The sequence below is a fragment of the Strix aluco genome, chromosome 21, assembly GCF_031877795.1.
Source record: "Strix aluco isolate bStrAlu1 chromosome 21, bStrAlu1.hap1, whole genome shotgun sequence".
In the NCBI taxonomy this organism is placed as follows: Eukaryota; Metazoa; Chordata; class Aves; order Strigiformes; family Strigidae; genus Strix; species Strix aluco.
The window spans coordinates 1,845,562-1,873,266 of NC_133951.1; the positions used below are offsets into that span (position 1 = coordinate 1,845,562).

General features: G+C 35.9%; 1 protein-coding gene across 8 annotated transcripts in view; it reads right to left on the minus strand.

The window, feature by feature from the left end:
• Positions 1-27,705, minus strand: part of QTGAL (queuosine-tRNA galactosyltransferase) — a 187,349-nt gene that overhangs the window by 127,818 nt on the left and 31,826 nt on the right. For all 8 annotated transcript variants that reach the window (XR_012625920.1, XR_012625919.1, XR_012625917.1 and 5 more), the window contains exon 6: positions 20,347-20,442. Coding sequence is in view for 2 of the 8 variants with exons in the window: in XM_074846846.1 (XP_074702947.1) it covers positions 20,347-20,442 (96 nt within the window). In the remaining 6 variants the exon portion in view is untranslated. The remainder of the gene's footprint in view (positions 1-20,346; positions 20,443-27,705) is intronic.

Consider the following 27,705-nt stretch of genomic DNA (forward strand, 5'->3'; position numbering starts at 1 on the left):
AGTATGGTGGCTGCATGGATTTTAATTTGTGATCTTTTCAGAACGTAGATACATATATAAATCCTCCAGGGTTGCGGTTTTGGTGGTTTGGTTGTTTGGGGGTTTTTTGCATTTTTCCATGAATTCCCAATATCAACCTCTGCACGTTTTAACATCACTCAGTGACAGGTGGTCTAGGCTTTTTTGTTGGGTTGGTCTGGTTGGTTTTTTTTAATTCAACAGCTTTTGTGGTGGTAACAGTCTCAGTTTCAAGTTCTTTGTCATGTTTCCATTCTGCTGTAATTCAGTAATACCTTGCAGAGGTCTGAGTTTAGTTTTCTTTTAAGCAGCATTTAGCCTTTTCTGATATCATAGTTCACAAGACTATTATATGACAGACACTCTTAAGTACCATGCATAAAATCACACCATTCTGGCAACATTTCAACTCATAACAACCAAACAGTGATGTGCTGTCATCTTTAGAAGCTGCAAACCATAAAAATGAAATATAGCTTTTACACACAAGATTTTATACCTTTTCCAATACCTCTAATTTTCTAAATAAAAAACCAGAACCCATTTATCATTTTTCATTTGATGGCCATATCAAATTGTTTGAGAGCAATATAAATTATCTGTGCCACCTTTCCTAGCACAGAGTGAGGTTTCCTTCGGGTACGTTTGCATGGCTGAATTTTATTTTTTGTGATGAGGTATAACTTCCTCTTGGTGAAAAAGGTTCTTACTACATCCTCCAAGTTTTTATCCTGACTGGGATTATCAACTCATTGGAAATTTAGTTTTTCTTTTACTATATCTGTACTTTCAGGTCTGCTTTTTCTTTAGGTCCTTGCATGTTGTTCTTCTACAACAAAATCTCTCCCAGCAACTGACAGCCTTTGTTCATAGTGGCTACTTTCTCATCAAGTTTTGTAATCTGATTCAATTATGTCTGAAAAATTTGATGGGCTTTTTATATATTCAAGTTCAGGTCTTCCAGTCATATTTTCCCTCATTTTTAAGTCTCTTTCCTGCATCAAGGTTTATTCAAGTAGAATTTCTGTGCTTTCAAAATTTACACATCTGAAGAGGAAAAAACTTGTTGACAGATGGATCATATGTTACTCCCTCCTCTTAATGTCTTCCCGGAGAAAATTAAAGAAAAATAAAATCAAGAGCCAGAAACAGAAGAAACAATTTGCAGGGCGTCATAGGGGGGGAAGAACAGAGTAAGAACACTACAGGCCTCTCAGGATACTGTGACAACTGCTCTCATAAAAAAATCTGCTTCAATAAAATGCCTAGAAATGACACATTTCAAACCAAACTTCAAAGAGCCAGGCACAACAGGCATAGTACAAACTGGAATTCACCCATAATTCCCCACCATGAAGAGGTAAAAAAAATAGAATCATCATCTCAATTTGTCATTATTGCTTAAAGATAGTAGACATGACAGAAAAGCCTAGTGACAAAAAGAGAAGCACATTTGCCTGTGGTTACCTCATCTTCTTGCACACTGCCTCTCACTTAATTCTTCTGGAAATACACATTGTGTTGTTTTATAAACATCATTTTCATTTCCTTTTCAGGGAGTTGTCCATCAACAGTCATTATTATAGTGCCCTAACTATGTCAACTCCACATAAAAGTTCCAGCCTTCTATCCAAACATCCCTCAGCTTCTTTCTCAAAGGCTTAGAAGGAAACAGAAGGAAACACAATATAAAGGCACTGGAGCATATGTCTATACATCTCCGCCATCAAATAGAAAAATCACTGACCCAGAAAACCCTGAACTGTGTATGGTTCTCTAAAGAACACAAGCAAACAACAGAATGTATCTTGGCTCCATAGAAATCATAATAATATTTTTCTTTTTTTGCCTTTTTTTTTAAAATTTCCTTAAACAAGTGTAATTGTAGCCTCTCATGGCATGTGATGATGTCTGTGCTAAGAAGGCTAGAAGTAAAATCAGGGTGCCCCAGGGTCTGTGGAAATACAGACATGAACTTAAATTAAACTAGAACTCTAACCTGCTGGAAAGAAGGATTGGCTTAAATACATTTCTTGATGAAAAACCTTCTAAAACCTCTTTTAAGTGTGGCATCCAACTGAGTGAAGGGGAACAGGTCTTTTCCTCCAAAACATAGCATGGTGTGTTTTCATAGCAGGTGGAAAGGAACAGTAGAGTGGAATTCTGTCACAGCAGTAGTTGATGGGACTACTTGGCTTTTCTAGCAAAATTAGGTTTTTTGGGTTCTTTTTAAGTTCTCTGCTATATGTTGAATTTGTTGGACTCTTACTTAGGAAGCACATGCTTGTTTGTAGCACAACCTGAAGAACTCTGGTTTTCTGCATCTACTTAGACAATACCAGATTTTTTGGTAGGTTTTTAAGACCTCATCCCATTAAATAAGTCCAAAAGTGATGCTTTGATTATTTTACAACATAACAGCAGGGAAATAAGCATTTTTAGCTGCTGCCATATCATGATGACCTTAAATTGTGGAATGTCTTCCCTAAAATTCTCTCAAACAACTGACAGAATTGTCACATCTGTGTGGTATTATGCATTTTCTTTGATTTTGATGCACAAAAGGAACTGCTTTATACCCAATCCTGTAGTGGATCTAAAAGATGCAAAAAAGCAAGCATGTCTCTCTAAATGCTTACCTTAAAGATGCTATTGCCTGTTTAAATTAAGAATAAGTTAGCAAGCAATAAGATAGCACTTCCTAAAGTGTCCAACATAAAAAAATGCAATCATATTGCTGCACGTGCTTTGTCAGCAAAAGAAGTGTCAAATAAAACCTAAACCTACTGGCTTCTAAGCTGCCTAATAATTTTATATGTCTATTTTAAATATATTAGCTACTAAAATGGATGCTTTAAAACACAACCAAAAAACCCCTGTTCTTCCATGATATTAGTCAAAGACTGTTTCTGCAATAAGGAGACAACACTAATTTGGAACTTAAAGGAAGAAAAGCCTAAAAAGTAGGCAAAACACTGAATAATCCTATCTTAACATGTTTGCATTCATAAAAAATGCCATCAAACTAACAAAACTTTTGTTCAGATTAAAAAAAAATGTAAAAAATCCTTTGTTCAACATCAATAACAACTTAATAACAATGTTGCATATACAGAAATCCAAACTGCCTTCATACACAAACTGCCACAGTGACAGTAAGTCAGCGAGTCTTTCATACACCAGTCCCTTTGATCCAAACATGTAAAAAGCTCATGCCCAAACACACTCACTGAATCTTCATGCTTCAGTTCACAAAGGACAGAACAGCAGTTTTAGTGTCAGACTTGTTAAGCAAGAGCAGGAAGATAATCCAGAAACTGTCGCACAGTTTGTTATTTCGTTCCAACAATAATTGACATTTTTAAGCAAAGATTTTTTTACCATTACAACCAATTTCTGAGTGCTAATACAGGTCTTTTGATGGTTCACCAAATTCACACTAAGCCATGAAAAACCCCCAAGAGATTGGAAAAGATCTTGCAATTTCAGTTTCCAAGGTAGACAAACCAGTATTGTTAATTTTGCCTTCTCCTCTCGGTCTTTTGCATACAAATTACCTTTCTTGAACTCCCTTCTCTCATTTCAGATTCTTTCCTCCCATATCTCTCAAGACAACTTTCAAAACTACAGCCCTCAGTAAGCTTCCCAATCCTTTCCTTTCTACTGATTCTCTGAAAAAAAAACCCCAAACAGGCACAGCATTTCTTATCCCATTCCTGGCATCTCGCAGTCTCACTGTCCAATGGACATAGCAAACCATTCTATTAAATTGTGATATGCTCTGAGGGTTTCACAGCAAGCATCTAAGAATGCTCTGTGTGTCTGTGGAGAGCACTTGTGCATTAGATTTGAAACAACACGCTGAGTTCAGCAAAAAGATTGCTGGACCTTGCAACTGCATAAAAAAAGCTGTCAGGGTGAGAGGGAAAGCCATTCATATTTGATGAGAAAGGTAGAAGTATTTACGTTTAAAACTATTCTTTTCTGATTGAAAACAATCAAAAGGCTAAGGAAAAAAAGCATTTTGTTGTCTAACTGTATTCCAAATTATGCCTTCATTGATGGAGCACAGAATTCTGGCAGGGATGGTCGTTAATGCAGAGGAAAAGTGGATGAACCCAGGGGATACAAAGAACTCATCTGCTAGAGGAGAATAAACAACAGACAAAATGGACTGCAAATGTTAAAGAAAAAGAGGCAACAGCAGAGGCCTGCATGTCAAGAAAATGAAGGGGACCGAACAATAGCAGAATACCTCTGGGTATCAAAGGACTAAAAGTCCCATGGCATTATACGTGCAGAAGCAGTGCACATTACTTAGGTTGTTTATACTGGTAGGTGTGAAGGTCAGCTACTTACGGGCACTTAATGTCAAGTGACATTAACAGGGACAAAACAGGATCCTACTTTAAAATTGACACTTTGTTTTTACTGACTTCTAATGAGATATAATCTGAAGGGCTTTAAGAGGGATTGGCAGCCAAAGGAATTATTTATGAATCTAAGGATAACCAGCTAAACAAATGCAATTAGGAGTGGAGAGAAAGGGTTAAAACAGTCAGTTTTGTGCTAAAACAAACAAACACACACTTTATTCAATTCAGGCTTAAAGGTTCTCACTTCTTCCATAACAGGATACAGATGATTCACAGCTGTTTGGCATCTGTTGCACTTCTACCTAGTGAATGCATTCTCTTTGTCATTAGATTATCTCCAAACACATGAACTGGAGTTCTCACATCAGTTCACTGAGTATGAGCATCCTGTATGTTACTGAATGCTCCTTATATGTTTCTGATGGTGGAAATCAAGAACTAGACACCTACAGGCACAGTAATATGAAAGTAGTGTCTGCTTACCTATGCCTAAGAAAATAGATTTTCACTTAGTATGGCTATTTAATTAGTGAAGGAATCTAAAACCATCACCCTTTAATTCAAAGTAAGATTTTTATTATGTACCTTGTTAGCAAATAAAAAAACTTCCTGCAGTTAAAAAGGCAGAAAAGTGTCAGTTCTTCCGATTTATGATCAGAGAAGTTTCATATTTACTGGATGATTCAAAAAATGTAGTTGTTGCTCAGCTGCAGTATTTTGCAAAAGCAAGATGAGCCAAACTTTGGGTTATTTTGTTTTGAAATGCAGAAGCTTCTGAGCATATGAAACCAATTTTATGTATGCCACTGATTCAAAATTTTTAAAAATGTTTATGTATTACTTTTGGCATCAAATTATTATATAGTATCACACAGATGAAACATTTCAGTTGAAACAGCTGTGCAAAGTACTCAAATTGACTTGCTTTCTTTCCCTTTGATAAACCTCTAGCCTGCCTGGAAATTCCTATTTTTTCCAGACCTCAGTTTGGTAGGCTTATTTGGCAATATGTCATCTTTCACGGGCACATACTCTCTCATTTTCTAGCAGCTGTGGACATCCAAATTTCCATAGAAATCTACACATATCCACTTAAAAGATCAGATTCAGAAGCTTCAAATCTGCTAAATCAGGAAAGAATAACAGTACAGCACAAGTAGCAGTTCTTGAGATAACGTACAAAAATAAGATCCAAAAGTGACTTTTACCTATTTTCTCTTCTAAAAGTAAAAAAAAAGCATCCAGTTTTCATTATAATACAAGCACATCTATCAAGAGTGTATTTGAAATTAACACGTGCTAGTCCTGTAACAGTGGCCAAAAACACGAAGAACAAATGTTTTTCCTAAAGGCGGTATTTTAAAATGAATGAACAGCAACAAATGTAAAGTTCTGGTCACAAGATACACAAAACTTAAACCAGTTGATGTGTATGTAAAAACACTACAAGATGGCACTTGATTTGCATACACAGACTATATCTGGACACGTATATAATTCAGAGCTCTCATTATTTGTAGAAGCCCTGAAATAACAGTAAATATTTAACACCATTTAATGCCAGTAGAAATACACATTTGCCCAACATAGCATGTTAAGACAATTCCGCAGCCTATTCATGATTATGGCTAAGGCCACAACATCCTTGTTTTTAGCAGAAGCGGAAGAATTTTTTCAAGTATTGTTAGAATGATTCCCCAATCCTCCCTCCACCCACAAAGCTCTGCGCTAAGATTAATGAAGTAGTTCATGCCTTTCAGAGCTACAGGAAGCTGAAATAATGACTAAATATTCTTCAGTTATGTTTTCAGACTTGTCTGTACAACTCTCTTAAAACTCAGATTCTGATAAAATTACATTGCTCTATCTCTCAAGGAACTACCTACCCATGGCACAGTCTTGTTCATATTCTGATTTTCTCAGATGATAATTATTATAGTTTATTGGAGGACTAGTGGCATAATGCCTTGGTAAATATCTCAAATTCAGACAGGCATAATGAAAATACATTTTAGAAGACAATTATGGAAACTGTTCCTGAATAAGGGTCTGTTTTTGCAGCAGGTAGATAAGCTACTTTTCTTTGCCAGTTGTTCACACATAATTATGCATAGTCAGTGAAGCAGATGTTTTCACATACACAATGTAGAAACATCTTTTTGCTTTAAAAAGAGGTTTGACAGAAGTTATAAAAGCCAAACCCTATTCTTTTTATTATCATTATAAACAGACAGTAAAAATATTATTAAGAAATGTTTGTGGTTTGTTGATGTCGGTGACAGGCAACATTTCTACAATCACCAAAGTTACTGAGGAAAGAATTAACCAAATATATTAAACAAACACCAAATGGAAATTCAAACAACCTTAAGAATATGTGAAGCAGTAGCAGAAATTTGTAATGGTTTTAAGAAAGAAGTTTATTTTCTTGTAAAATTTATTATTTGTGTTTATAGAGATCTCTGGTAAAAGGTCAAACCTGAGAAAAGATTACACTTCAGGCTACTCATCGAAAGTCCTACAAACAGGGTCCCAGTGTCACGAAGATGGAACATCAGTCTACCTTCCTGCAAAATATGATAACTAACTAGTTTGTAATTATACTTATAACCTTGGAAAGCTTCTGACTTGACCATCAAGTCAATATTAAAAACACAAACAATGCCCCCCCCCCAACTAAACAAGTCCCCTCCCCAAAAAGCAGTACCACCCCTCCACCCAAAAAACAAATTCTCTTTCTCTCCCTACAAACTATAAACCTAATCTTGTAAATCAGCAACCAGCAATCCTAGCACTTTAACAGTCCTTTTGCTGAAGTTCTCATCATTATATACAAATAAAATAAAGATTCTGAAGATAAATGTAAGACTTTTGGGCTGGCACAAATGAAGCTAAGTAACTGTTAAGCATTTGCCTTCATTCAGGATTTTTAATACTTACAAATGCACCATCTATATTGCAAAATACATGTACCAACTCTGTCACTTAATTTACCTGTTGTAACAGATCCTGAGATACTGGGGTGGGGGGAAAAAAGGTGTTTAGTTTACTACTCAGATTCCAAATCAGTTATATAACTCAAAGAAAGCTGATCCCATCTAAATGGGGACACTGAAATATATGTGTTAAATGCAAGTCAAAACATTTCTATCAATTAAAAAAAATTCAGTAGCCTGGATTAAAACACCCTGGTCCCTACTTCTAAGATCTCCAATGGTTTGCTTCCTGGTCTCAGCAGAAAACCAAAACCTAATCCTCTCCAACTTCCCCTTGTTAATATTCCCACCCACCCCCCATGTTACTATTGCCTGCCGATATAACATTCTATATGGCACTATTAGAAATTAATCTAGAGAAAGTAGATGATATTGTAATCCCATAATTCATTCTATATTTTTAAAAAAAAGTAATGGCTACCATTTTCAACATGTTTGTAGCTAAATACTGCTTTAATTTCCATATTGACCAAACGTTTACCCCACTTAGAATCAGGTATTACATTACACAATTTGGCCTAACATTTGGCTATCTACACATTACCAGTAGGAAATGATGGACAGTTTTCAGTTAATTTGCAGGTAAATACCTCAGCATGACACATTCTAAATATGTGGTCTGGCACAGATATCTTTATATTTATACAGCAGAGCTACAGGAAACTGCCATTACCAAAACCCAATTGCTCTGCCTTACAGGGCTAAGAACGTTACCCCCGTGGCTAGCGCTGCCCGACCAGGCTGCCCTGCACTGGTACGTGCCCCAGCTGCAGGCACGGGGCTGTACAGCGCTTCCATTCACACAGCAGATGCACTGGCCTCTTTCACACTAAAAACGTACACTTATTAGCATTGCTTATGTTTTACTCCTAACAAATTAGCACAAGCTCTGCCACAGCAACAGCAGTTTGCCATTAAGACTCAAGCTATGTTATCATTTTCACTGAAGTTGAATTGTATTTTACGTCTAGCTGCTTGCACCTGGTATCCTACTATAAAAGCAGACTTTGGACTTCACCTATCCCTAATGCAGAACTTGAAACTAAAGTATTAGAGAAAACATGCTTGCTACTGAGGCATGTAATTTCTTCCTTCCTCTTTGTTCTAAAATTATTCACATTACCTACCTGACCAAAAAAAGCCCAAGCAACCTAAGATTTGAGTCACACAGAGAACATGGTAGATTTTTATCACAGGGATCCTTTTCTCACTTAGTGAAATGCATGCTGTCCTCAGTCAGACAGAAAATAATTTCTTGCTTCTGAATAACAAAACATGTATTTACTACAGATACCGTTTCAGCCATTTAAGAAATATTTTTACGCTTTGCTTCTGTCATTTTACCACTGCTCTATCTGTGTTCAGTAGTGTCCTCTATTGTACAAAACACCAAGGTGACAGACCCAATCATTAGAACTTGACAGCAGTGTGCTCACATTCCATGGCCACAGCTTTATTATAAAAGCCATGAAAGAGTGAATATAGCAGAACACCAGAAATTCCTTTCCATTTCCAATTCTAGAAAACATCTTTCTGATCCTGAATAGCAACCAGGCCCACAAAGTTTCTTCTCCTTCCACTACGCTGTATTTTTGTTCGTTCTCCTCTTCCCATGGTCTCCAAAAGAGCAAGTGATGCTTCCTTCATCACCACCTATACCCGTTCAACTTGAAGATCAAAATTATTTATTTGCAGAATAAAATTTTATTAATTTTCCATCACTAATAATACATGGTTATTTATACAGCTCTACCAACAAAGAGGAAAATGGGAATTCACTGGACATGGCATCATCATCATTATTCCAACAACCCTATTATGTTTGAGACAAAGTGAGCTATAGTTAAAATTCTTTTAAGTACTGGGAAATGCCTATTTATACCAGCATGCCAAGCAGTGCTGTCAACAAAGGATATACCCCAGGTCACCTGCAACCATGAGATTTTTAAAGAAAACTGCTCTGAAGGCAAAACGATAATAATTCATCATTTTTAATTTGCAGGAAATAGTTACCATTTAAGTTCTTGAATAAAAATACATTAAAATTGGAGGGGGGGGGGTGTGTGCTTTAAATACGGTTCAAGCTAAAAGAATTAAAATGTGAAATGATACACTGGCAATTACCACAGTAAATGAAAAGGTCAGCTGTTCTACACTTTCTAAAAGGAGAAGGCAAACATCTAGCGAAGAAACACAAAATCCATAAAAAGTTTTTAACCCACACTTTTGTATCAATAGACACAGATCTCACAAAACAGAACAGTAAGCCTTCTAGTACCATTATTCTTTCAGCCAAGAGACAGAACCAAGGCCTCACAAAAGTGACTTTGTATAATTTAACTGGGCTATAGCCCACAAAAACTGCTATCGCTGACGCCCAGCGTGCTGACAGGAAATAGTTGCTGCCTTGAGCCTTGATCTACCCACGTGAAATGGAGCTTGCTGGCTGACCACAGACAGGCCTCTGTTCTCTTTGTAATTGTCAACATCTGCTCTGCAGATCTATGAATAATTTTATGACACACACAAAAAAAATCTCTCCTACTGACTCCAAAGGTTGTTGGTTTTGGTTTTTTTCTTTTTAAATGTGTAATCTGACACTGAGATTAAGAGAGAGCCTGTTCTGCTCATAGGTTAAGATGTACATTCTTCTGAAAGATGCCATTAAAATGGAATTCAGGGTAGGCAGAAAAAGCTAATGTTGCTGACTGTTACCTTCTAAAATCAGGTGGCTGAATAAATGTTGGCAGTTGAGATAATACATCAAATTCAAATACTGTAGGTAAATGGAGCAACAGTCCACTGGTGTGGGCTCTGTAGTAGTTACCTCCACGAGAGGTAGCTGTGATTCCTCTGATTGCTTGAATTGTGCCAAGTACAACAAACACCAACTCAAACACCTTACGCCTGAAGAAGTGAGGATGCAGATATACTAACGGACACATTCAACATGACTTGAGTTTCAGTTAAAAGAAGAGGACAGCTTAGAAGCACTGTCACTTGAAAACTCAAGTTTCCTGCTCTTTGAAGCGAGCCATCAGGGAATCTAAGACTGTCAAGCATTTGAATCTAACAGTTTCTAATTTATTTTCATTTCACAATCACAGATTTATTTATTTTTATAGAAGAGTACCAATATGAAAGATATGGATAAAACTCTGGGGAACATGGCCACACTACAACTTTAGATTGTCACCACGCCTGGCTAAAAAGGAAGGGAAGTAAAGAAAAACAGAGATGCACAGATGCATTGCCATTGGCCTGCCTGCAGTACTCCTTAGCGATGCTACTCTTCGTGATCAGTAAAAGCAGAAGAGTGGAAACAGACATAATTAAAGAACAAATCACAAGGGGAGTGAGTACTTGCCAGTATAATTCTCAGACAGATTTCCAGGACTGGAACATAATGTGACAAGACTTTCCTGACTGACTGCTGCACATAGCATAGGTAGACCATTGGCTGCATATGGGACAAAACTAGAAAAAAAATAAACCCTTTCTCCTTTAGCTTAAATACCCAGGAAATACACAGAAGAAAAAGAACAATGAGAAGCATAGAGCTAAACATGGTCCTTCTAGTGTCTTGTTGAAGTGTACAGTATAATCAGGTTCACTGCAATGACTTCTTTATTTCTTCTTTCTGGCTTCTATTATAATAAAGCTGAGAATTTCCCTGCAATTTCCCAGATGTAAATGCTGTGACAGTAAGATTGCTTCTTGCTAGCTTGAGTTCAGTGTTAGCTTTCTGGCCTGGCAGCATTCTAAATGAAGTGTGTTAAAGTGGATGAGCGCGTTTAGTTTAGCACTGCTTAGCAGATGTCTGTAGACTTGTAGAGTCTGGTTTCTCTCAGAAACATTAAAACCTGTTTAAATGCAATTGCCAACCTGATGAACAATTTACCTCCTCTCCCTGAGACTTTGACTCAACAAATAGAGCGTTTCATGGGTACAGTACTGTTTTCTCCTGAATACAACAGTGATTATTAATCTGCTTTCTTGCCCTCATCGGTGGTTACATTTCAACTTGTTAGAAACTACGAAGTAATTTGCTCCCTACAAAATGAATGGGCAATTAAGTATGTGGTGAACTTGTGGCTCTTTTGTGAAACATCAAGGAAAGACAAAATTATTTGGGGGAAGAGATGAAACTGAGAATGAAGTAGGAAAGTGAAAACTGCTGAATGCTGTCACAGCCATAACAACCAATTCCAAAAGTCTGCAGTGGAAAACAGCAAAAAAACTTCAGGACACACAACAGAAAACATATAGTATGAAACCTGACCATACAGTCCCTAAAGTCCCCCAAAATTACACAAAGTCAAACAGACAGGTTTCAGCCAAATAAGAGTCTGTCATGTATGGTCAAAATAAATTTCAATTAAGGTGTATAAGTAAATATAATCTCTATTAATAAATCACTATTATGTGATATTAAGCACAAACTTGGATCCTATTTTACTAGCATTTTACAAAGAACATGGCCATGACTTGCTCTAGAGAATTCATAATTCTGCTGCAAAGATTCTTAAAAAGGACATGGAATGACAGACGGAGAAGAGAATAAAGAATGTGCACATCAGATGAGGGAAGTATCAAAACAAAGGCACACCAGGTAAATCTAGTGCAGAAGGCTGTTTGTGCTAAGTGGCTGTGGAAGGAGCAGTTGTATAACATGCTGCAGTCTGAGTTAAAAAACAAAAACCAGCACCAAAACAACAATAACAAAAAAGGATGGGCATCTTCAGAGCCACTGCTTAGGATTTGAACTCTGATCATATTATTTTGACTTGTATTATACAATAAGAGATGACCTACAGAGTACCAAGAAGATGAAAAAAACGTTAGGAATACACTACCTCTATTCAATGCACTAGAGCATCAATCCAACAGGCTACACAAGGCATAAATATTTTCATGTAAGAAATAGCTATGCTACAGAGACTTGTACACATTTTAGTATAATTACAGCAGTGCAGCTCTCTAGTACAAATGTGGCTGTATTTGTATAAAAGTTGTAGGTAATTAAGATGTAACTCTGAGCTATGGTGGCACAAATCACTTTTATACAAGCGAACCCACATAAGGGCTTTTAATAGTATATTCTGGCATCAAATCCCTAATCAGATAGATAAAACAATAAAACCTTCTACAAAACTTAACAAGCTGAATTACAGACAGCACACTTATTTTGTCTTTAACGGCAGAAAAAACCCTCCAAAGTGACAAAGATTAAACCAGTATTTTAAGTAAAATTTGAACCATTCTTTAAACAGCAAGAGTTTGTCTTAATTTGTCAAAATAATCATAATCCTGAGATTAATATATTCATTACTGTATTTATTTCATTCTGACATTATTAGGGTATAGGTATGCAAAGAATTATCCAAAATAAATACAGACCTCCTTGCATGCTAAGAAATTATATGCCTGAAAATAATTTCTTTTATTGTATAAACTTTCTGAACACCTATCTTTTATGATGACAGGCATGCTTAATATCTACTCCAATAAATTCAACACCATAAGTGAATAGAAAAATCTTGGAAAATACTTCAAGTTTGTCCAATTAAAAAAGAGAGTCTGGTAAAATTTGCTTTTTCTGTTTCAAGAGCTCTGAAAAAAAAAAAATATCACTAAAATTTGCAGCAACTACTATGCCATCATACTTTGTTTACCAGCAGCATCAGAGTTTTCAATGCCACTAAGGTATTATGTCTGTAACGTGGAGGGTATAAAGCTGCTGGGTTTCCATTTCTCCTCTGCTGCCTCTTCCTGCGCTGTGGGAGCAGTTATTGCAAGCGATGCAAAAGGTTAAATCCACCCACATCATAGAAACCAACTCATCCAGAGAGGTGGCAAAGGACCAACAGTTACACTAGAAGCCAGATGCAAGGCCATTTCCTTCCTTGTTATACACCCCATGCACTGCAACCGCTCAGATTTCCGTTTGGGCCAGGGCTTGACTATCCCTCCACTAACCACAAAGCACATGCCTACTCCACCTCCTTTACATGTGATCATTCTAGTTCTCAAAATGCAAGCTGCGTACACAAGCACTGTTTCTAGAGGAACTAGATGTGCTAATCATCCTCAAGATCATGTAACTGCTTCAAATGAATAGACAAATATCTATTCTTTATCAAAAAGGACACACTATTCATCACAGCTACAGTTGAACCAAGCTAAAGCTCTGAAAAGCTCATTATTTTTTTTTTTTATTTGCACAACTTCAGCTCAAGAACTTCTAATCACAATTTGTTTGGCCAGGGCTGTACAAACAGAATAAAAATCCCAGGTTCCAGTTTGTCACACTTGCACTAAGAAAAAAAAAATATAAAAATGGAATTAACCATTAAATCTGTATACTCAAAAGCTGTTAGACTGGACCAGAATCTGTTTGTTTTGTTTTTTTTTTTTAACAGCACAGAAAGAAAAAAAAAGGCCTCAAACATAACAGTATAACATATATTGTTAATACTTATGAGAGGATATGGTGGATGTAAATATTTTAAAATTCAGCTTCCTTAACTAGTCAAAAAAATCAGAAAAGCAAGAACCACTGTAGAGACGAATGTCAAACATGGCAGGGTGAGGTCATTATAGAAAAATATTAAGAAACAAAATCTTGACTGTGATAGGTCAAACTGGCCTTTAGACCTACAGTCCATTATGGGAAATGATGCTGCGCACACTCGCAGCCACTTCAGTTACTAAAGAAATTACTGACCTCTCCTGAAAATCTGGCCCAGTACTTCTATCACGAAAAGCTGAGACCAAAAAAGGAAGTTATTTTCCAATAATAAATAGAATGTACTTAACTCGTGCTCACATACAATTCTTTAAATAATGAAAAACTGTTCAGTGCCCACTTGCAGGAGACAAAGAAATGTTTTTAGGCTATAATAGGGAGCTGCGTTGCAGTAAAAATATGTTTGAAATCAATAATTTTTGTTACACCAAAAGCCACGTAAAAATATTTCCCTTTTTTGTGTAATCAGCACTTTGATTTTCAAATTCAAAGAAAGAAAATTACAGGAAGTTAAGGGTGTATCTGCTCTGTGCTCTCACATATGGAGGACCAACTGAAAAATAAACATCACTAAATTAGTTGGAAACATGTATTTGGAGTAGGCTTTTTGTTTTGAAAGAAAAAAAAAGTTAGGGCTACTTCAATATGTCACCTATCATTTTAAAACAAAAACTGGCTTTTGTCCCCCTTCTGTTAGACAAAAGTAAAGTCTCCTTAAGCTAGAAAAGGCAATGAGATAGAAGCCCAAAGTGAAGCTTAAAGGCTGTTCATTTGCAACCTAGCACATCCACAGGATAAATATGGAAAAGTCAAATAAGAGTAAGTGGAGCATTCAGAAACTGGAAATTAGTTGATTCCATCCATGTCCCTAACTATAGTCCTGCATTAATAACCAAGTCCTGACTTTATTTTAACTTCTTGCCCTATTTTTCAAAGTAATTTTCAGAAGTATTGAGGAGACATAAATGTTAGTAATGGTTTGGAAAACAAATGATGCATTTCTGAAAATTTAATCCTTGACAGTTTCCTTTACACTTGGCATTACCTGTCCATCTCTTACATCAAATGTCTTAAGAAAAATGTTTTTCGGGATGCAAACACGTTGCATTCTATATTGGTATGATTAATTCCTTAAAATACAAGAAAAGATCATCAGCTGAAACAAATCATACCTCAAATCTAAGACAAACTGATTTCTGCCTGCTTTATTTCAATGTCCATCAAAACTTTATCATGCTGTAAGACCGTATTCATCAAGAACTTTTTGGAATAAAGCCAAACTTATTGTACTTCCAAGTTGCTTTTATACCATATTATAATGTTTCTGTTCCATTTAAATATTACCATGTATTATGAATCACATTCAAGCCTTGTTTAAGCATGCAAATTATCAAACAAAATACGAAAATGAAAAATCCAACTTATTTAACACTCTTTCCCCTATGATATACCTTTAAACTCATGCAAAGCTGCTAACACACAAAGCAAAATCTGTATGTACTGCTGAACTACTGCAAACCTGTTTCTAAGTTCAAAAATATGTGACCCTGAGATGCCTTTACATAAAGCCTCACTAGGAAGTTCTAATTGTGCTTTGAGTTCACAGATGTGGGTAAGCCACTTCTCATTAAACTTTCTAAAACTCCATGAACTCCTTTGACATGCATTTTCAAATGTAAATATAAACATTGACTAGCTTGTGAAACTTTGTTTCATTCTCCTCCAGAGGAGAACAAGGATCAACCACAAAAGAAAGCAGCCAATTGGTTTTTTTCTCATATGGTATATGCTTAATCCCATACAAACTAGTAGAATCTACTGTAATTAACCAGTTTCTGACTTTGGTTCTTTTGCCCAGTAGAAAAACATCAGGACTTCACCATTAATGACGCATATTTAGGTAACATGGGTGAAGAAAGAGGTAACAGTCACAAAAAATCCCAAGAAAGTGTTGAGTATCTTTTTATTGAAAGGCAACAAATACGAGTCATTAATAGTGGCAAAGAAACGGGGGGGGCAGAGGGAGATCTCAATCAGCCTTTTCATGTTTTATTCATTCTTAAGTAAGAAAGTCTTACCGTCTGTCCAGCTTTAGCCTTTACTAACATAAACAGACACCTGGCGTTGCATATATCCACTTTCAGATTGCCACCTCCATTATTCTTTCAGTTCTGACACACTGACAACCAACCCTAGCACTTACAAAAGTGGAATCTTCTGGTCTGCAAACAGACAAAACAGATGCTCTAAACCAGAGATACTCAATCTATGGCCCACCTGGAAAATTCATCCTACCTGCAATCCACTCCTATCAGCTTTTTACCAGTAAAAAGTTGCCTATTGAGATACATGATGACAACGCAATATTGAGCGTGCTGAATTCAGGGAAAAGGTCCAGCCATGTTATCAGATCCTTCTTGCCTTAAAAACAAACTATGTGCTCAACTCAACCAAAATGCCGGATTTATTTCCAAGCTGAGTATCTGCAGTAAATGCTGATTTGTAGTATGAACTTTTATCAAATATTAAACTCTAATACAGTAAGACTTAGTAAGCAGAGAAGCACACCTTTTAAGCCTATTAGCTAAATTTAATGGGCACCTGTAACAGCACAAAGTGTATGTTATGAAACTCTAACATGTTAATTATTGTTCTTCTATCAGGTGATGCAGACAAATTATTGGTAAGAACTACGAATCACCTGTGAAAATTCCAGATTTATCCAACACAAAGAGCTCTGAGATAATCTGCAAAGTACAGTATATATCAGGAAGCAAACCAGACAAATTACAGTGGGCAACAGACATACAGAATCATCATATTTTGCTCAAACCATTATTTTTCTAAATTAGGACAGTCCAGTCTTATCAACCATAGAGCCCGCTCCTTTTTGCAAGTCTCCTCACATGTCACTCTAAGCTTGCTGTCTGCTTTCTAAGTGAACAACCATATGAAAGCAGAGAAGTCTCTTGTCTTTGGGGAGGAAAAAATGGTAGGTCAGATGAAATTATGCTTCAGGCTGAATATGCTGAATTATGCTTCACAGGCTGAGAGACTAAACTAACCTAAAGTAGTGATTTAACAGACATGAACTCAGCAGTTTTACTTACAGTCAGCAACAATCCTTAAAAACTACTTGTATAAATATTTGTGTAATTAATCCAACTTTAAAACCATTCAGACTTTTTTTACTTATACAGCACAGTAAAATTTCCAGTGTACAAGAAGGGCTGCATGATCAAACTTCAATCACATTTCAAGCACAATTCAGACTCGGATATCCTGTAGGTTTAGTTTTAATCTACATTTTTTCCACTTACTCCACCATCAAAACAGTCAGTTCTCTTAATTTGTTTGCTCATTTTCTTCTGGTACCTGTCACTGTGATCTGCACTTACTGAACGGTTAAAATTAATATTTTCTTTTTTTTCCCCCCCTACTATTGGCCAGAAAGATAGCAAGTCTACCAGAACACATATACATTTATTTTATGGCTTATATTAGTGTATCTATAAAAGTGTGTTTTAATCACTCATCATTTATACAGAAGATTAAACCTTAGACAAGCAAATATTCATCTTTTTAAAAGTAGTTTTCTCATTATTATGCTCTCTTTGTACTCTCTTACGCCCCTCCTCCCCTCCCACCCCCACTCTCTGGGGTATATATTCTGAAATTTCACGCATACCATAAAGTATCTTTGGAATGTTACAGTATAATTGTTTAGAGAAACATTTAATGGATGAGTAAGCATCAAGAGGCCATGGCTAAGGGAAAAGAAAAGTTAAAATGATAGAAGCATTTTGTATTGAATGATCTTCTCAGCGTGAGGACAGAGGATGGACGTCTGATCCAGAAATCTGGTATTGACTCAAGCGATATAAAACCAGCAGCTATAGCATCAAGGCACATGAAGCCATCCAACCACCTAACAAAACATCTGCTACCACCCACCTCTTTCAAACTGGACTTTAGTCACTGTCTAGTAAAAGCAATCAAATGCTATAGGATATTATTTCATCAATCACAGGAATATTATGATAAGGGGTTTACGTGATCTTGACAACTGGCTTTTTTTTTAACTGGTTGCTTGGCTTCCCAATTTACAGCACAAATAATTTGCATGTGCAGGATACAGAAATGCGTAGAAGTAACTGGAAAAAAGCTGGGCACTGAGTACAGAGACAGCTAAAAAAAGCTGAACATTCTTTCACTACAGGAAACTGCTGGAGACAATATGCTGTAAATTAAAGCCAATTTTCCTGAATTCCCTGAAGGACTGCTCCTCCCAGAGATTCTACAAATCCATTAGCGAAGGACCATCATTATAGTTTCCTTGGGGCTTATTTACTGAAGAGAATTTTTAAAAGCACACTCATAATAAAATGTATGGTGTATCGGGGCAGAGGAGTGGGACAAATCAGGTCTAACCTTACATAATTGATTCATATCCTGATTATTGGAGCACAGCTGAGATGGTTTTTACTCCCAATTCCTTCTCCTCCCCATACTTTTTTCAGTCAACGAAAAGCAAAATAATTACCTCCCTACCTGAAGTTCTGATCCAAAGAATGGACACTGAGGCAGGAGAGGTACCACATGCTGACATGCACTGCTCTGGAAATCAAGCAGTCCCTTTACAAGCAGAGTTAGAAAAGCCAAGCTTCCTACAGACTTGTGTCACAGCTGAAGCTTGTCTTATGATTGGGCATCTAAAATCTCTGTCCAAGCAGATTCTGTGGTGCTTAACAACATATGAGTTGCAGCTGGTGCAGTACAATCTCGCCCAGCTTCATACTTCCACAGAATCCTTCAGAAATCTAGCATCTCTGAGGAACTTCCATTTCTGCATTCAATTTGGTGGACAACAGGTAACAAGTTAAAAAGATGAATTAAGAATCACACTATTTATGTGTTCCATGAATCTTGTTAATAAGATAAGCAGCATGGACAAGCAGCACAAGTTCTGCTATGCAGTCTTCTAGTTCCAAACCTATTTTCCAAAATTCTAAATCATATGTAAAAATAACGGATTGAATGCTGCTTGATTAAGGCTTTAAGACGTATTTGTAGGCACATAAGATTGCAAGGGATTTCCCAGGTCACTCTATTTGCAACCTACTATCAGAAACACTAATAAATAATCTGTTCTGGAAGACATACATCCCAATCTTAAAATGAGTTTTCTTTTTGCATACTCCCCCTTAAATAATCTCAAAATTAGGATATTTCTTTTAATTTCCAGCTTAATTCATTAAAGACCCCATCCAGTGGCCACTTAGATGAAACACTTCAGATTGTATAGGACAAGTTTTTTCATCTTCAAGTTTTTCTTTCTCTTCTCTTCAACAACACAGTGATCCAGATGTTGCTGGCAGATAAATTCACTGGTTTAAATCTATTATTTTTCTAACGCCATACTCAAAGGTAAATACAAAATATTCCAGGGGTAACTTTTTCTGTAACTACTTTCACTTGGTGAATTACAGGGAACCGTAATACCACTACTGATTTTAAAACAAGCTCTATAGATTACTTCTTGTGTTACAATAACCATACCAGAGCTTGTAAGTATGTCTTTGGGGGATAGGGTAATGGGGAACACAACACAGTTTACAATGAAGTCTAACAAACAAGGGTATGTTAATCTTTTCAGCCACTTAAATCCAGGAAAATCAAAAGCAAATGTCTTCCTACCATAGCATCACAAAACCCAACCCCAAATACTTGCATCTTAATGCCTGCTGGGATGTTTTCTGCTAGCCATCCATTAGATTTCTTATAATACTCAGTACACACATTCCTCCACAAGCCGGATTGATTTCTTCCACAGTTTAACTTGTTTTTGCCAAAGTCTCTTTTAATTCAGCATTGGCTGCCTGCCTAACAAAACAACCTTCCTTTATGCCAGAACTGTCATCTTCAGTTGCACAAGACGCATCTTACTTACAAACATGTGTAATGAGCCCAATGTTTAATGCTTGCAGAACTGCTATTTTAAAATGATCTCTAGCAAAATCTAAACAGATACAGAAGTGGTCAGTACCTAACCTTGGGGTGGGGGGTGGGGACTCATTCCCAGGAAAGATTTCTTTCCTTTTGTATTTAAACACACCCTTTAAAAAGAAAACCCTAAACTAATTATTAGAACATGAAAGTGTATGCATTTAACCAGCAGTGAGAAACGTAAGGATCATTCTGAACCCAAAGTTGAAAGCTTCATTCTCACTCAGTGTGAAGCCATCATTACATAATGATCACGTGCACCAATAAAATTGTCTCCTATTGAAAAGACTAGCTTTAAATATAAGAATCTGATAACCTTAGTAAGTTATCAAGTATTGCTAATGACTGAAAAAATCCATCTAAATAAACCTCTTGCTCTATTTTTCTACTGTAATTTCAGTCACAGCTGAAACAAGAATACCTGTGTAAGAAGTTGTTCTTCAGTCAGATTATTGATCCAACGAGTATACCGCTCAGTAGACTCCAGTGGCTCTCTTCTGACTTGGCAACCAATAATCTAAAGCAAAATGAGACAAATCACATAGTGTAAACTGCTGTACACCCACATGGCAACAAAACAAGATCATAAAATAAGCATTCAAAACATGGGAACTCCAAAAATTAGGATTATTTATACAATCCTTATTAGCCCCCTTCTATGTTCATAACATAGTCTAGTATAATATAATGTAGTATGTCACAGTTTCTCTGCTCAAATGTTAAGTAGTTACAGACTTTCAAAGTTCTCTAGAAAATTAACATTGAGTAGTGTCTTTCCAATAGCTTCAGTCTTGGGAATATTTGAACCATTTTGGTTGAAATTTGCAAAAGAAAGTCATCCAAAGGCAGACATCTAGAATGCAAAATTTCAACCAAAATAGCTGAAGTTTGACAAATGAAAATTAGAACTTGGATAACACCAGACAATCGTACCAACAGTGTCATAACCGATAATACTGCACATTACTTATCATTTATATAAAATAAGGAGAAAAAAGAAAAATCTGTATTCTGATTTGTCTCATTCATGGTAGAACAATGTAGACACCCTATTTTGATTTGTTCACTGAAGTACTATATACCGATTCAAGCAACATTATCTTTTCTAGTACTGTTCTGTAGCTGTACAGGTTAAATATTAAATTTAATATTCTGAATACCTACTGGCCTAATAGCTTCCAATATGCATATTAGAGGGATTTCATATTACCTGTAACTGCAGACACATATTAATGCAATTTCATATAAACAATATACAGTTTACTCTACAAATCTCTGGTTAGACAAGGACGAAGCCAAGGAGAACCCTAGGAGTGTGATGAAATAGAACTCTGCTGTTTGCTACTCCTGATGGTCTGCAGTCTACCCTAAACCTTCAGGTACTACAGGACCTCATTATATATGCAAAGTAAGCTGATACTAGTTTTATACCAACTAGTGCACTCCTGACATACTGTAACTGTATTTTTCTTCCAGATTTTGATAGGTACTTCCTGGTGTGTTCATTCATTGAGAATTAACACCAAAGTATAGGTATTAGCATTTCTGAACGCTAATTTCAGATAATCAAGTTCTGTTCAAGAACAGAGTGGAAAATTTATTTGGTTTACTTTCCGCCCTGAGGAATATAAGTGTATATACTGAGCACAGAAAATTTAGATCTTTCAGGCATCTCTATTCACAGAGCTTTAAACCCCACACAGATGTAAGTAGTCAGGCTAGAATTCTGCATGTGCAGTTATGAATACTTTTGATGTGGGAACAAAAAACACCACGAAGAGATCTTGCTGGGGGACTGCTGGCAATGAAACATCACAATTTAGAGTATGATTAAATACAATCAAAATAACAAACATAAAAAAACCACCATGATTTTCTTATCCCACAAGAATAAAACAGAATGTCTCTAAACTATGAAATTCTTCCTCAATGACAACTATGAATTACTATAGATAACTTCAATCCTTATCCTTATCCTAACTTTCTCCTGAATTACAGCTAAGTCACACTAAGACATTTTTCAGAAGGTTAACCCAAATTTCTTTTAAACTGAGTATCAAATAGAAGAGTTCATAGATATGTTTTTAAAGGGGGCACTCCACAGATATAGAAACTTCACAGAAATTGTGTCAGATGCACGTATATTCAGTTCTGTGAGGATGATTTTTATTTAAGAATAAAACTATATACAGAACTCTTGCTAGTATTCATTAACCAAGACCTCATTAACCTTCACTTGCATATCCTAGAATTTTATAACTTACAAAGACACTTTATAAAACTATGCATAAAAATCAGAATGGGAAAATTACAAAGCACTTTTTTCTCAAAACGTATTCTATAACAGTATAATATGGAAACTTAGTTTCTTTATTCAAATAATCACAGCCTAAGCTGAACAAATACAGAATCACAAACAGCTTTCACAAGGTGAGACATAAAAAGGAGAATCTCAAATTTGTTTTTCTGAAAACCTGGTTTTCAGTTAGAGCCAAGCAGCAAGTGAAGTTTATCTCTTTCTGTTCAAGTTGAAATTTAAACGAGAAGCAGAGAACAGACTTTCATATTTTTATATTAATTTCTGACCAGTGAGACCATTTTCATAAATGCTGTTGATAGTTTAAGCACTCTTAAAAAAATGTTGAATCCAGGTGCTCAGCTAAAGGACTGTAATTCCCTACAGTCCAAAGAACAATTGGGTCAAATCTCAGCTCCTTAGGCTTCCAGAGAAAACTGAATGGGTTTGATCAATTATCTGTACATACACTCAAGGAGAGGTGAAGGCAGACAGAATAACTGCCATTAAATTGCATCCTGATGGCTCTTTTCTGTATCATACATCATTTTTTGTAATTTCTAGAGTTTGACTTAGATTCCTAGGCAAAATGTCCTCTTTCCATAGAGCCATATACATAATTCCACTGCACACTCCAATTTACTTCTCTGAATTTTGGCTTGTAACAATGATTCTGTACTTACTGTATGTAGGTCCTAAAATACTTTGGGCCTTTTGGAATTGAAATTAGGAAAAAAACCCTCAACAAATAAACAAATTATTTAGGAATTACTGTTATTGCAGTGATGTAGATCCAGAACAGAAAATCAATAGGTTACACTGAATTTTGCCATAATTTGGGGCAGAATCCTTGGAGGTATAACTTTCCAAACTCCTTCATCAACTGACTTGTCTAACAGCAAGACAGAGTGAGAGGATAACAATCTAGAGCCTTTTATACGAACATACTAATTAAATGAAAAAGTAGCTTTCAAAAAACATGTATTTTTTTGTACACAGCAATTCTGTCTTCTACAGCAAAGCTTAACCTAATGTTTAGAGCAATAGTAAAACCAGTATAAGATACTAATCTAGAAAAATATATAAATACATCAGAAAGTAATAGGATTGGCCTCTGACTTCTAGAAGTCAGATGTTAGAGTAACTCAGTGTTTCAAGAATCCAATTACATTTTTTATCTAGCTCAATGAAAATTCTGAACAATCATTAGGGCAACCCTTCTATTGTTGTGACTCAAAATCCCTTTAGCAGCACACTAAACACCTAAAGGTTCACGGAATCGAGTCTAAATGTAGTTTTACTAGAACTGATGGCAAAGTGTTTGAACAACAAGCTATCTCCAAAGCAATGGATTTCACTTCCATGACTAAACAGGATACAGGTAATGATTCTTGGTCCTTGCATTTTCAAAGACTCCAAAAACCTCCATTCTGCAATCACTAACAAAGTGATGGCCTACTATAATATCAATGAACACCAAAAAGGAAGAACAGTAAAATCAATGCTGAGAATTAATGTGACAAAGGAAAGCTGCTTGCTGGAAAAAATTAAGACAATGCAAAATGTTTCTTAGAAAAGCAAAATTTTCTGAGACTCTGCATGCTTACTAATGTCCTCATTTCTCTAAATCGTATTCAGTATATCATAGCTTTTCCCTCATACCTTTGGCTTTTCTTACTCTTTTCTAGTTTGAGTTCTAACGGGCAGGCATTATTGATGAATGAAATGGCTCCAATTAAGTTAATATAAAGTTGAGATTAAGATTTCACTCTAATTTCTTCTTCCTTACACATTGAATAGGATCACTATCTAGACAGTAAAATACCATAATACATACTTAGCAATCCTATACTTGTTTCATATATGGAATTAAAGGAAGACAGGAAAAGAGGGATTAATATACTTAAAATTTTACTAAAATGTCTTCCATACTAGTGGCTTTAAGTTTGCTTTTTCCTAAAATTATCTAAGCATGCTATCTACACGTACAACTAAATTATTAATTTTCAGAAGGCCTTCTAATTATTCCTGAAATCTATTCTTTCACAAGCAAACTGAATTGCTGTCTTCACTCCTCCTCCTCAACCAACCCGACAATTCCTTTCTTTAAAAGCAAAGGAATAAAGAAGCCATAGTTGGTGTTTTTAGTGGCCTTTCATAAGGTTTCCACGTATGAACCAAACCCATCAGCAGGGCACATAAAAGCAAGAATCTCCCTCCTGCAGAAGATGGTGTTGTAAAACATCATTTAACCACATTCTTTAGTTATAATGACATCACAGCAAAATACACTTAACAATATAAATGCATATTATTGAGAACAGCTGCATTTTCATCTTGCAACACAGCAGGAAAATAACTACAAATGCATAACAAAGTTAACATTTTGTAAGAAGTCAAATGTTCACACTTCCCTCTACCCTAACAGTGAAATGTTTTGCACAGCACACAGACTTCCTGCTTTCTTTTCATTTTCAGAACCAATACCACTCAAGACTGCTTTTAGCATCATCTTAAGAGGTATGTTTTACAGACAAATCTTAAAATTATCGCTATGCAATCAAATTTATTTCTAGATCCCTAGCCAAAAAAATTCCACAGCTTTCTGCTCTTTAGCTGTACCATTCCTCTGCCAATGGGACTCTGACTCATGACTGCGATTCTTGACTTGCATGGTTGCAAGATAAACATCACCAACATAGAGTTGTTTGATACAGCTCTGTATAGCTATCAATTAACCTTCTTTCATCCAATCAAAGTCAGGATTATTTAGAGTACAAATGACTTCCTCTAGTTCCCCCATGTAAAGTGTGGCATTAGAAGCAACTGCACACTGTTCCCATTTCCCCCATGTCTCACAGAGCTTTTATATGCACTTCACTGAATATTTCCTTATAGCTTCTAAATTAAACTGAAAGGCTTTTCACTGTTGCTTCTTTCATAAGTTTTAAAATACTTTGATAAAAATCTTTCTGACCTATTTTACACCCATTCAGACTTCCAGAAATTACAAAAAACTCTCCATATTAGAAATATTCTTTTCAATATTTTGAATATATGTTTCTATGCAAAAATGGAGTTCATCCAAGTTTCAACTTTTTGATCTAATTAGGCAAGCTTATTTTTATTATTACAAATGCTAACGGTATACTGGCATATACCTGTACCTAGATTAAATTATGTAATATATACAACAAATGCAATATGCTTCATATTCCATCTGGAAACTTGCTGTAATGCAGTGTTAATATTACTTGCATAGAAAGCAGTGACAGGAACCATAACCAAAAAATTTTTCTGGCTCATAGCAAAGGTCTGTGCTAGGTCATGGAAGAGCAAAATTCTAACCAGGAGTGAGAATCATGACAATCCTTTCTGCTACAACTTCAGATGAGGTAATTCACTTTCTAGACAATTTCTTTTTATATGCATTAAATGTAACTTAGAGCTTATTTAGCTATTTACTTAATTGCAATCAGCACTGGCCTCTCTTCAAAGAAATACAAAATAATTTAAAGCAGCGAGACATAGTGATAGGTAAGAAGCTTAAGAGCATAAAATAGTGGTCCAGTTTTATCTTAACTACCAACAAATACGTACACTGAAAAACCATACAAGTAACTTTTAAAAACACAAATGGCTTAAAATTAGCTTTGTGGGAAGAAGTGGCCAAATATAAGGATCTACCTTATGGCTCTATGGTCCTGCCTGGCCTCCAGCTAGCACTTCACAGAAGGACCAGGCCTCGAGTACCTGCCAGTCCTGGCTAGATGGTCTCAGACAGCCTAAGGTATCAAAATAGCATTATATGTCTATGTTTAGGCACCTGAATCCCTCTTCTCTAATAACTCTACCACTTCACAGGATTAGGAGTAGAGTTAATGAATCAAATCTAAATAAGAATATCAGAATCAAAGTCACAGATACGTACTTTATGTCACTACATTTAAAACATTTTCAGGAGTTAGAGCACTATGAGACTAATACAATATAGCTTCAATACAATTAAAACAGTACAAACAACAATATACGACTAGAATAATGGGGTTTGCCATGAAACAGGTGCTCTACATTGGTCACAGTACACTGGGTTAGCTATGATGTATGAAATACAAATCTAATGAGCACATTCAACAACTTGTTGATCAATACAAAGTTCAGAGTTACGACCACGTTCAGAGGAACTCGGCAGGATTATTACATACCTTACAAAACCGTCCTATGAGCACATATAGTCACTGTTCTATGAGTTACAAAATTATTCCACTGAAATACAAGAGTATTTATCTAATCACATATCTGATATGTACAAAACCCAGTGTTCTATACCCAGCAGCAACATCAGCCAATCACTTACATGCCATAACTTGTTCCACCTTTTCACTAGTGTTTGATTTTAAATGCAATATTCAGGTAGTAGAGATGCTTCTTATTTTCATGATTTTAGGTTTTTGTGCTTTCCCTTGCACATATAAATGGAAAAGGAAGTGGGTGAGAGGAAACAAAGATTAAATGAGTTGACAGTAATTAAAACCAACACACTTTCTGCAGATGTGGTGCTTTTTTGTTTTTTTTAATCGCTACAACTTCCCCTAGCACAAACAATCTTTCTTATTCAGGAGACAGCCTATAGGTCAGAATGGTCTGTTGCACTAAAGAGGAAATGAGGATGAAAAATTAATTGGTCTCCAATTTTATCCCTAAGTTTTCCATCCTATTTTTAAAAAAAGGGGAAATGAACAAGGACAGGCAAAACCATAAACTCTCTGTAAGGTATATACATACATATAATTTCTTCATATAATGCATCTTCTTTTAAGGAACTTTGTTTTATGGAGTTTTTTTAATTAACCAACCAATAATGATATTGAAGCAGGTAATGCAAAAATATGTATTTTTAGCAAGGAAAACGCCACGCTTTCCTGTACAAAAATTGCTTTCCTCAACTTACAGTATTAAATGAAATGCAACTTTCAAAGGTTAAGTACAAAACTTTCTACACCCTGAGAAAAAGTGGGCAGTGTTGACTTTCATGTTAGAAATATGACTGAATGATGTAAATCTCCTAGAAGGGAATGTAATTAACCACTTAGTGAAGCTTTAATTAGAAGTATGACATCTGATTCTAGATAGTGTTCTACGAGAAGAAAGACTATTCAAATAACAAGCAATACAGGAAGGATTATCTCTAGTGCACAACACCTTTTTCCCCAGCATGCCTGTTTATGAGTCCCCACAGAGGGAAATTTCCTAAACTAAAAGAGCTAATAGGAGACATTTACCTTATCCTGAATGTTTAAGGACAGTTTGCTAATCATGCCTACATCTTGACATATGAAGGAAAGGTAGATGTCACCTGTGCTGTCTCAAAATCCTACTTCTATTATTTTTATTGTATTAATTTCCACTCCCACTCCCCTTTAATTGATCTGACACTGGAAACATCCTGAAATTCAGAAGAAAACTTGACAGGAGAGTGAAAAT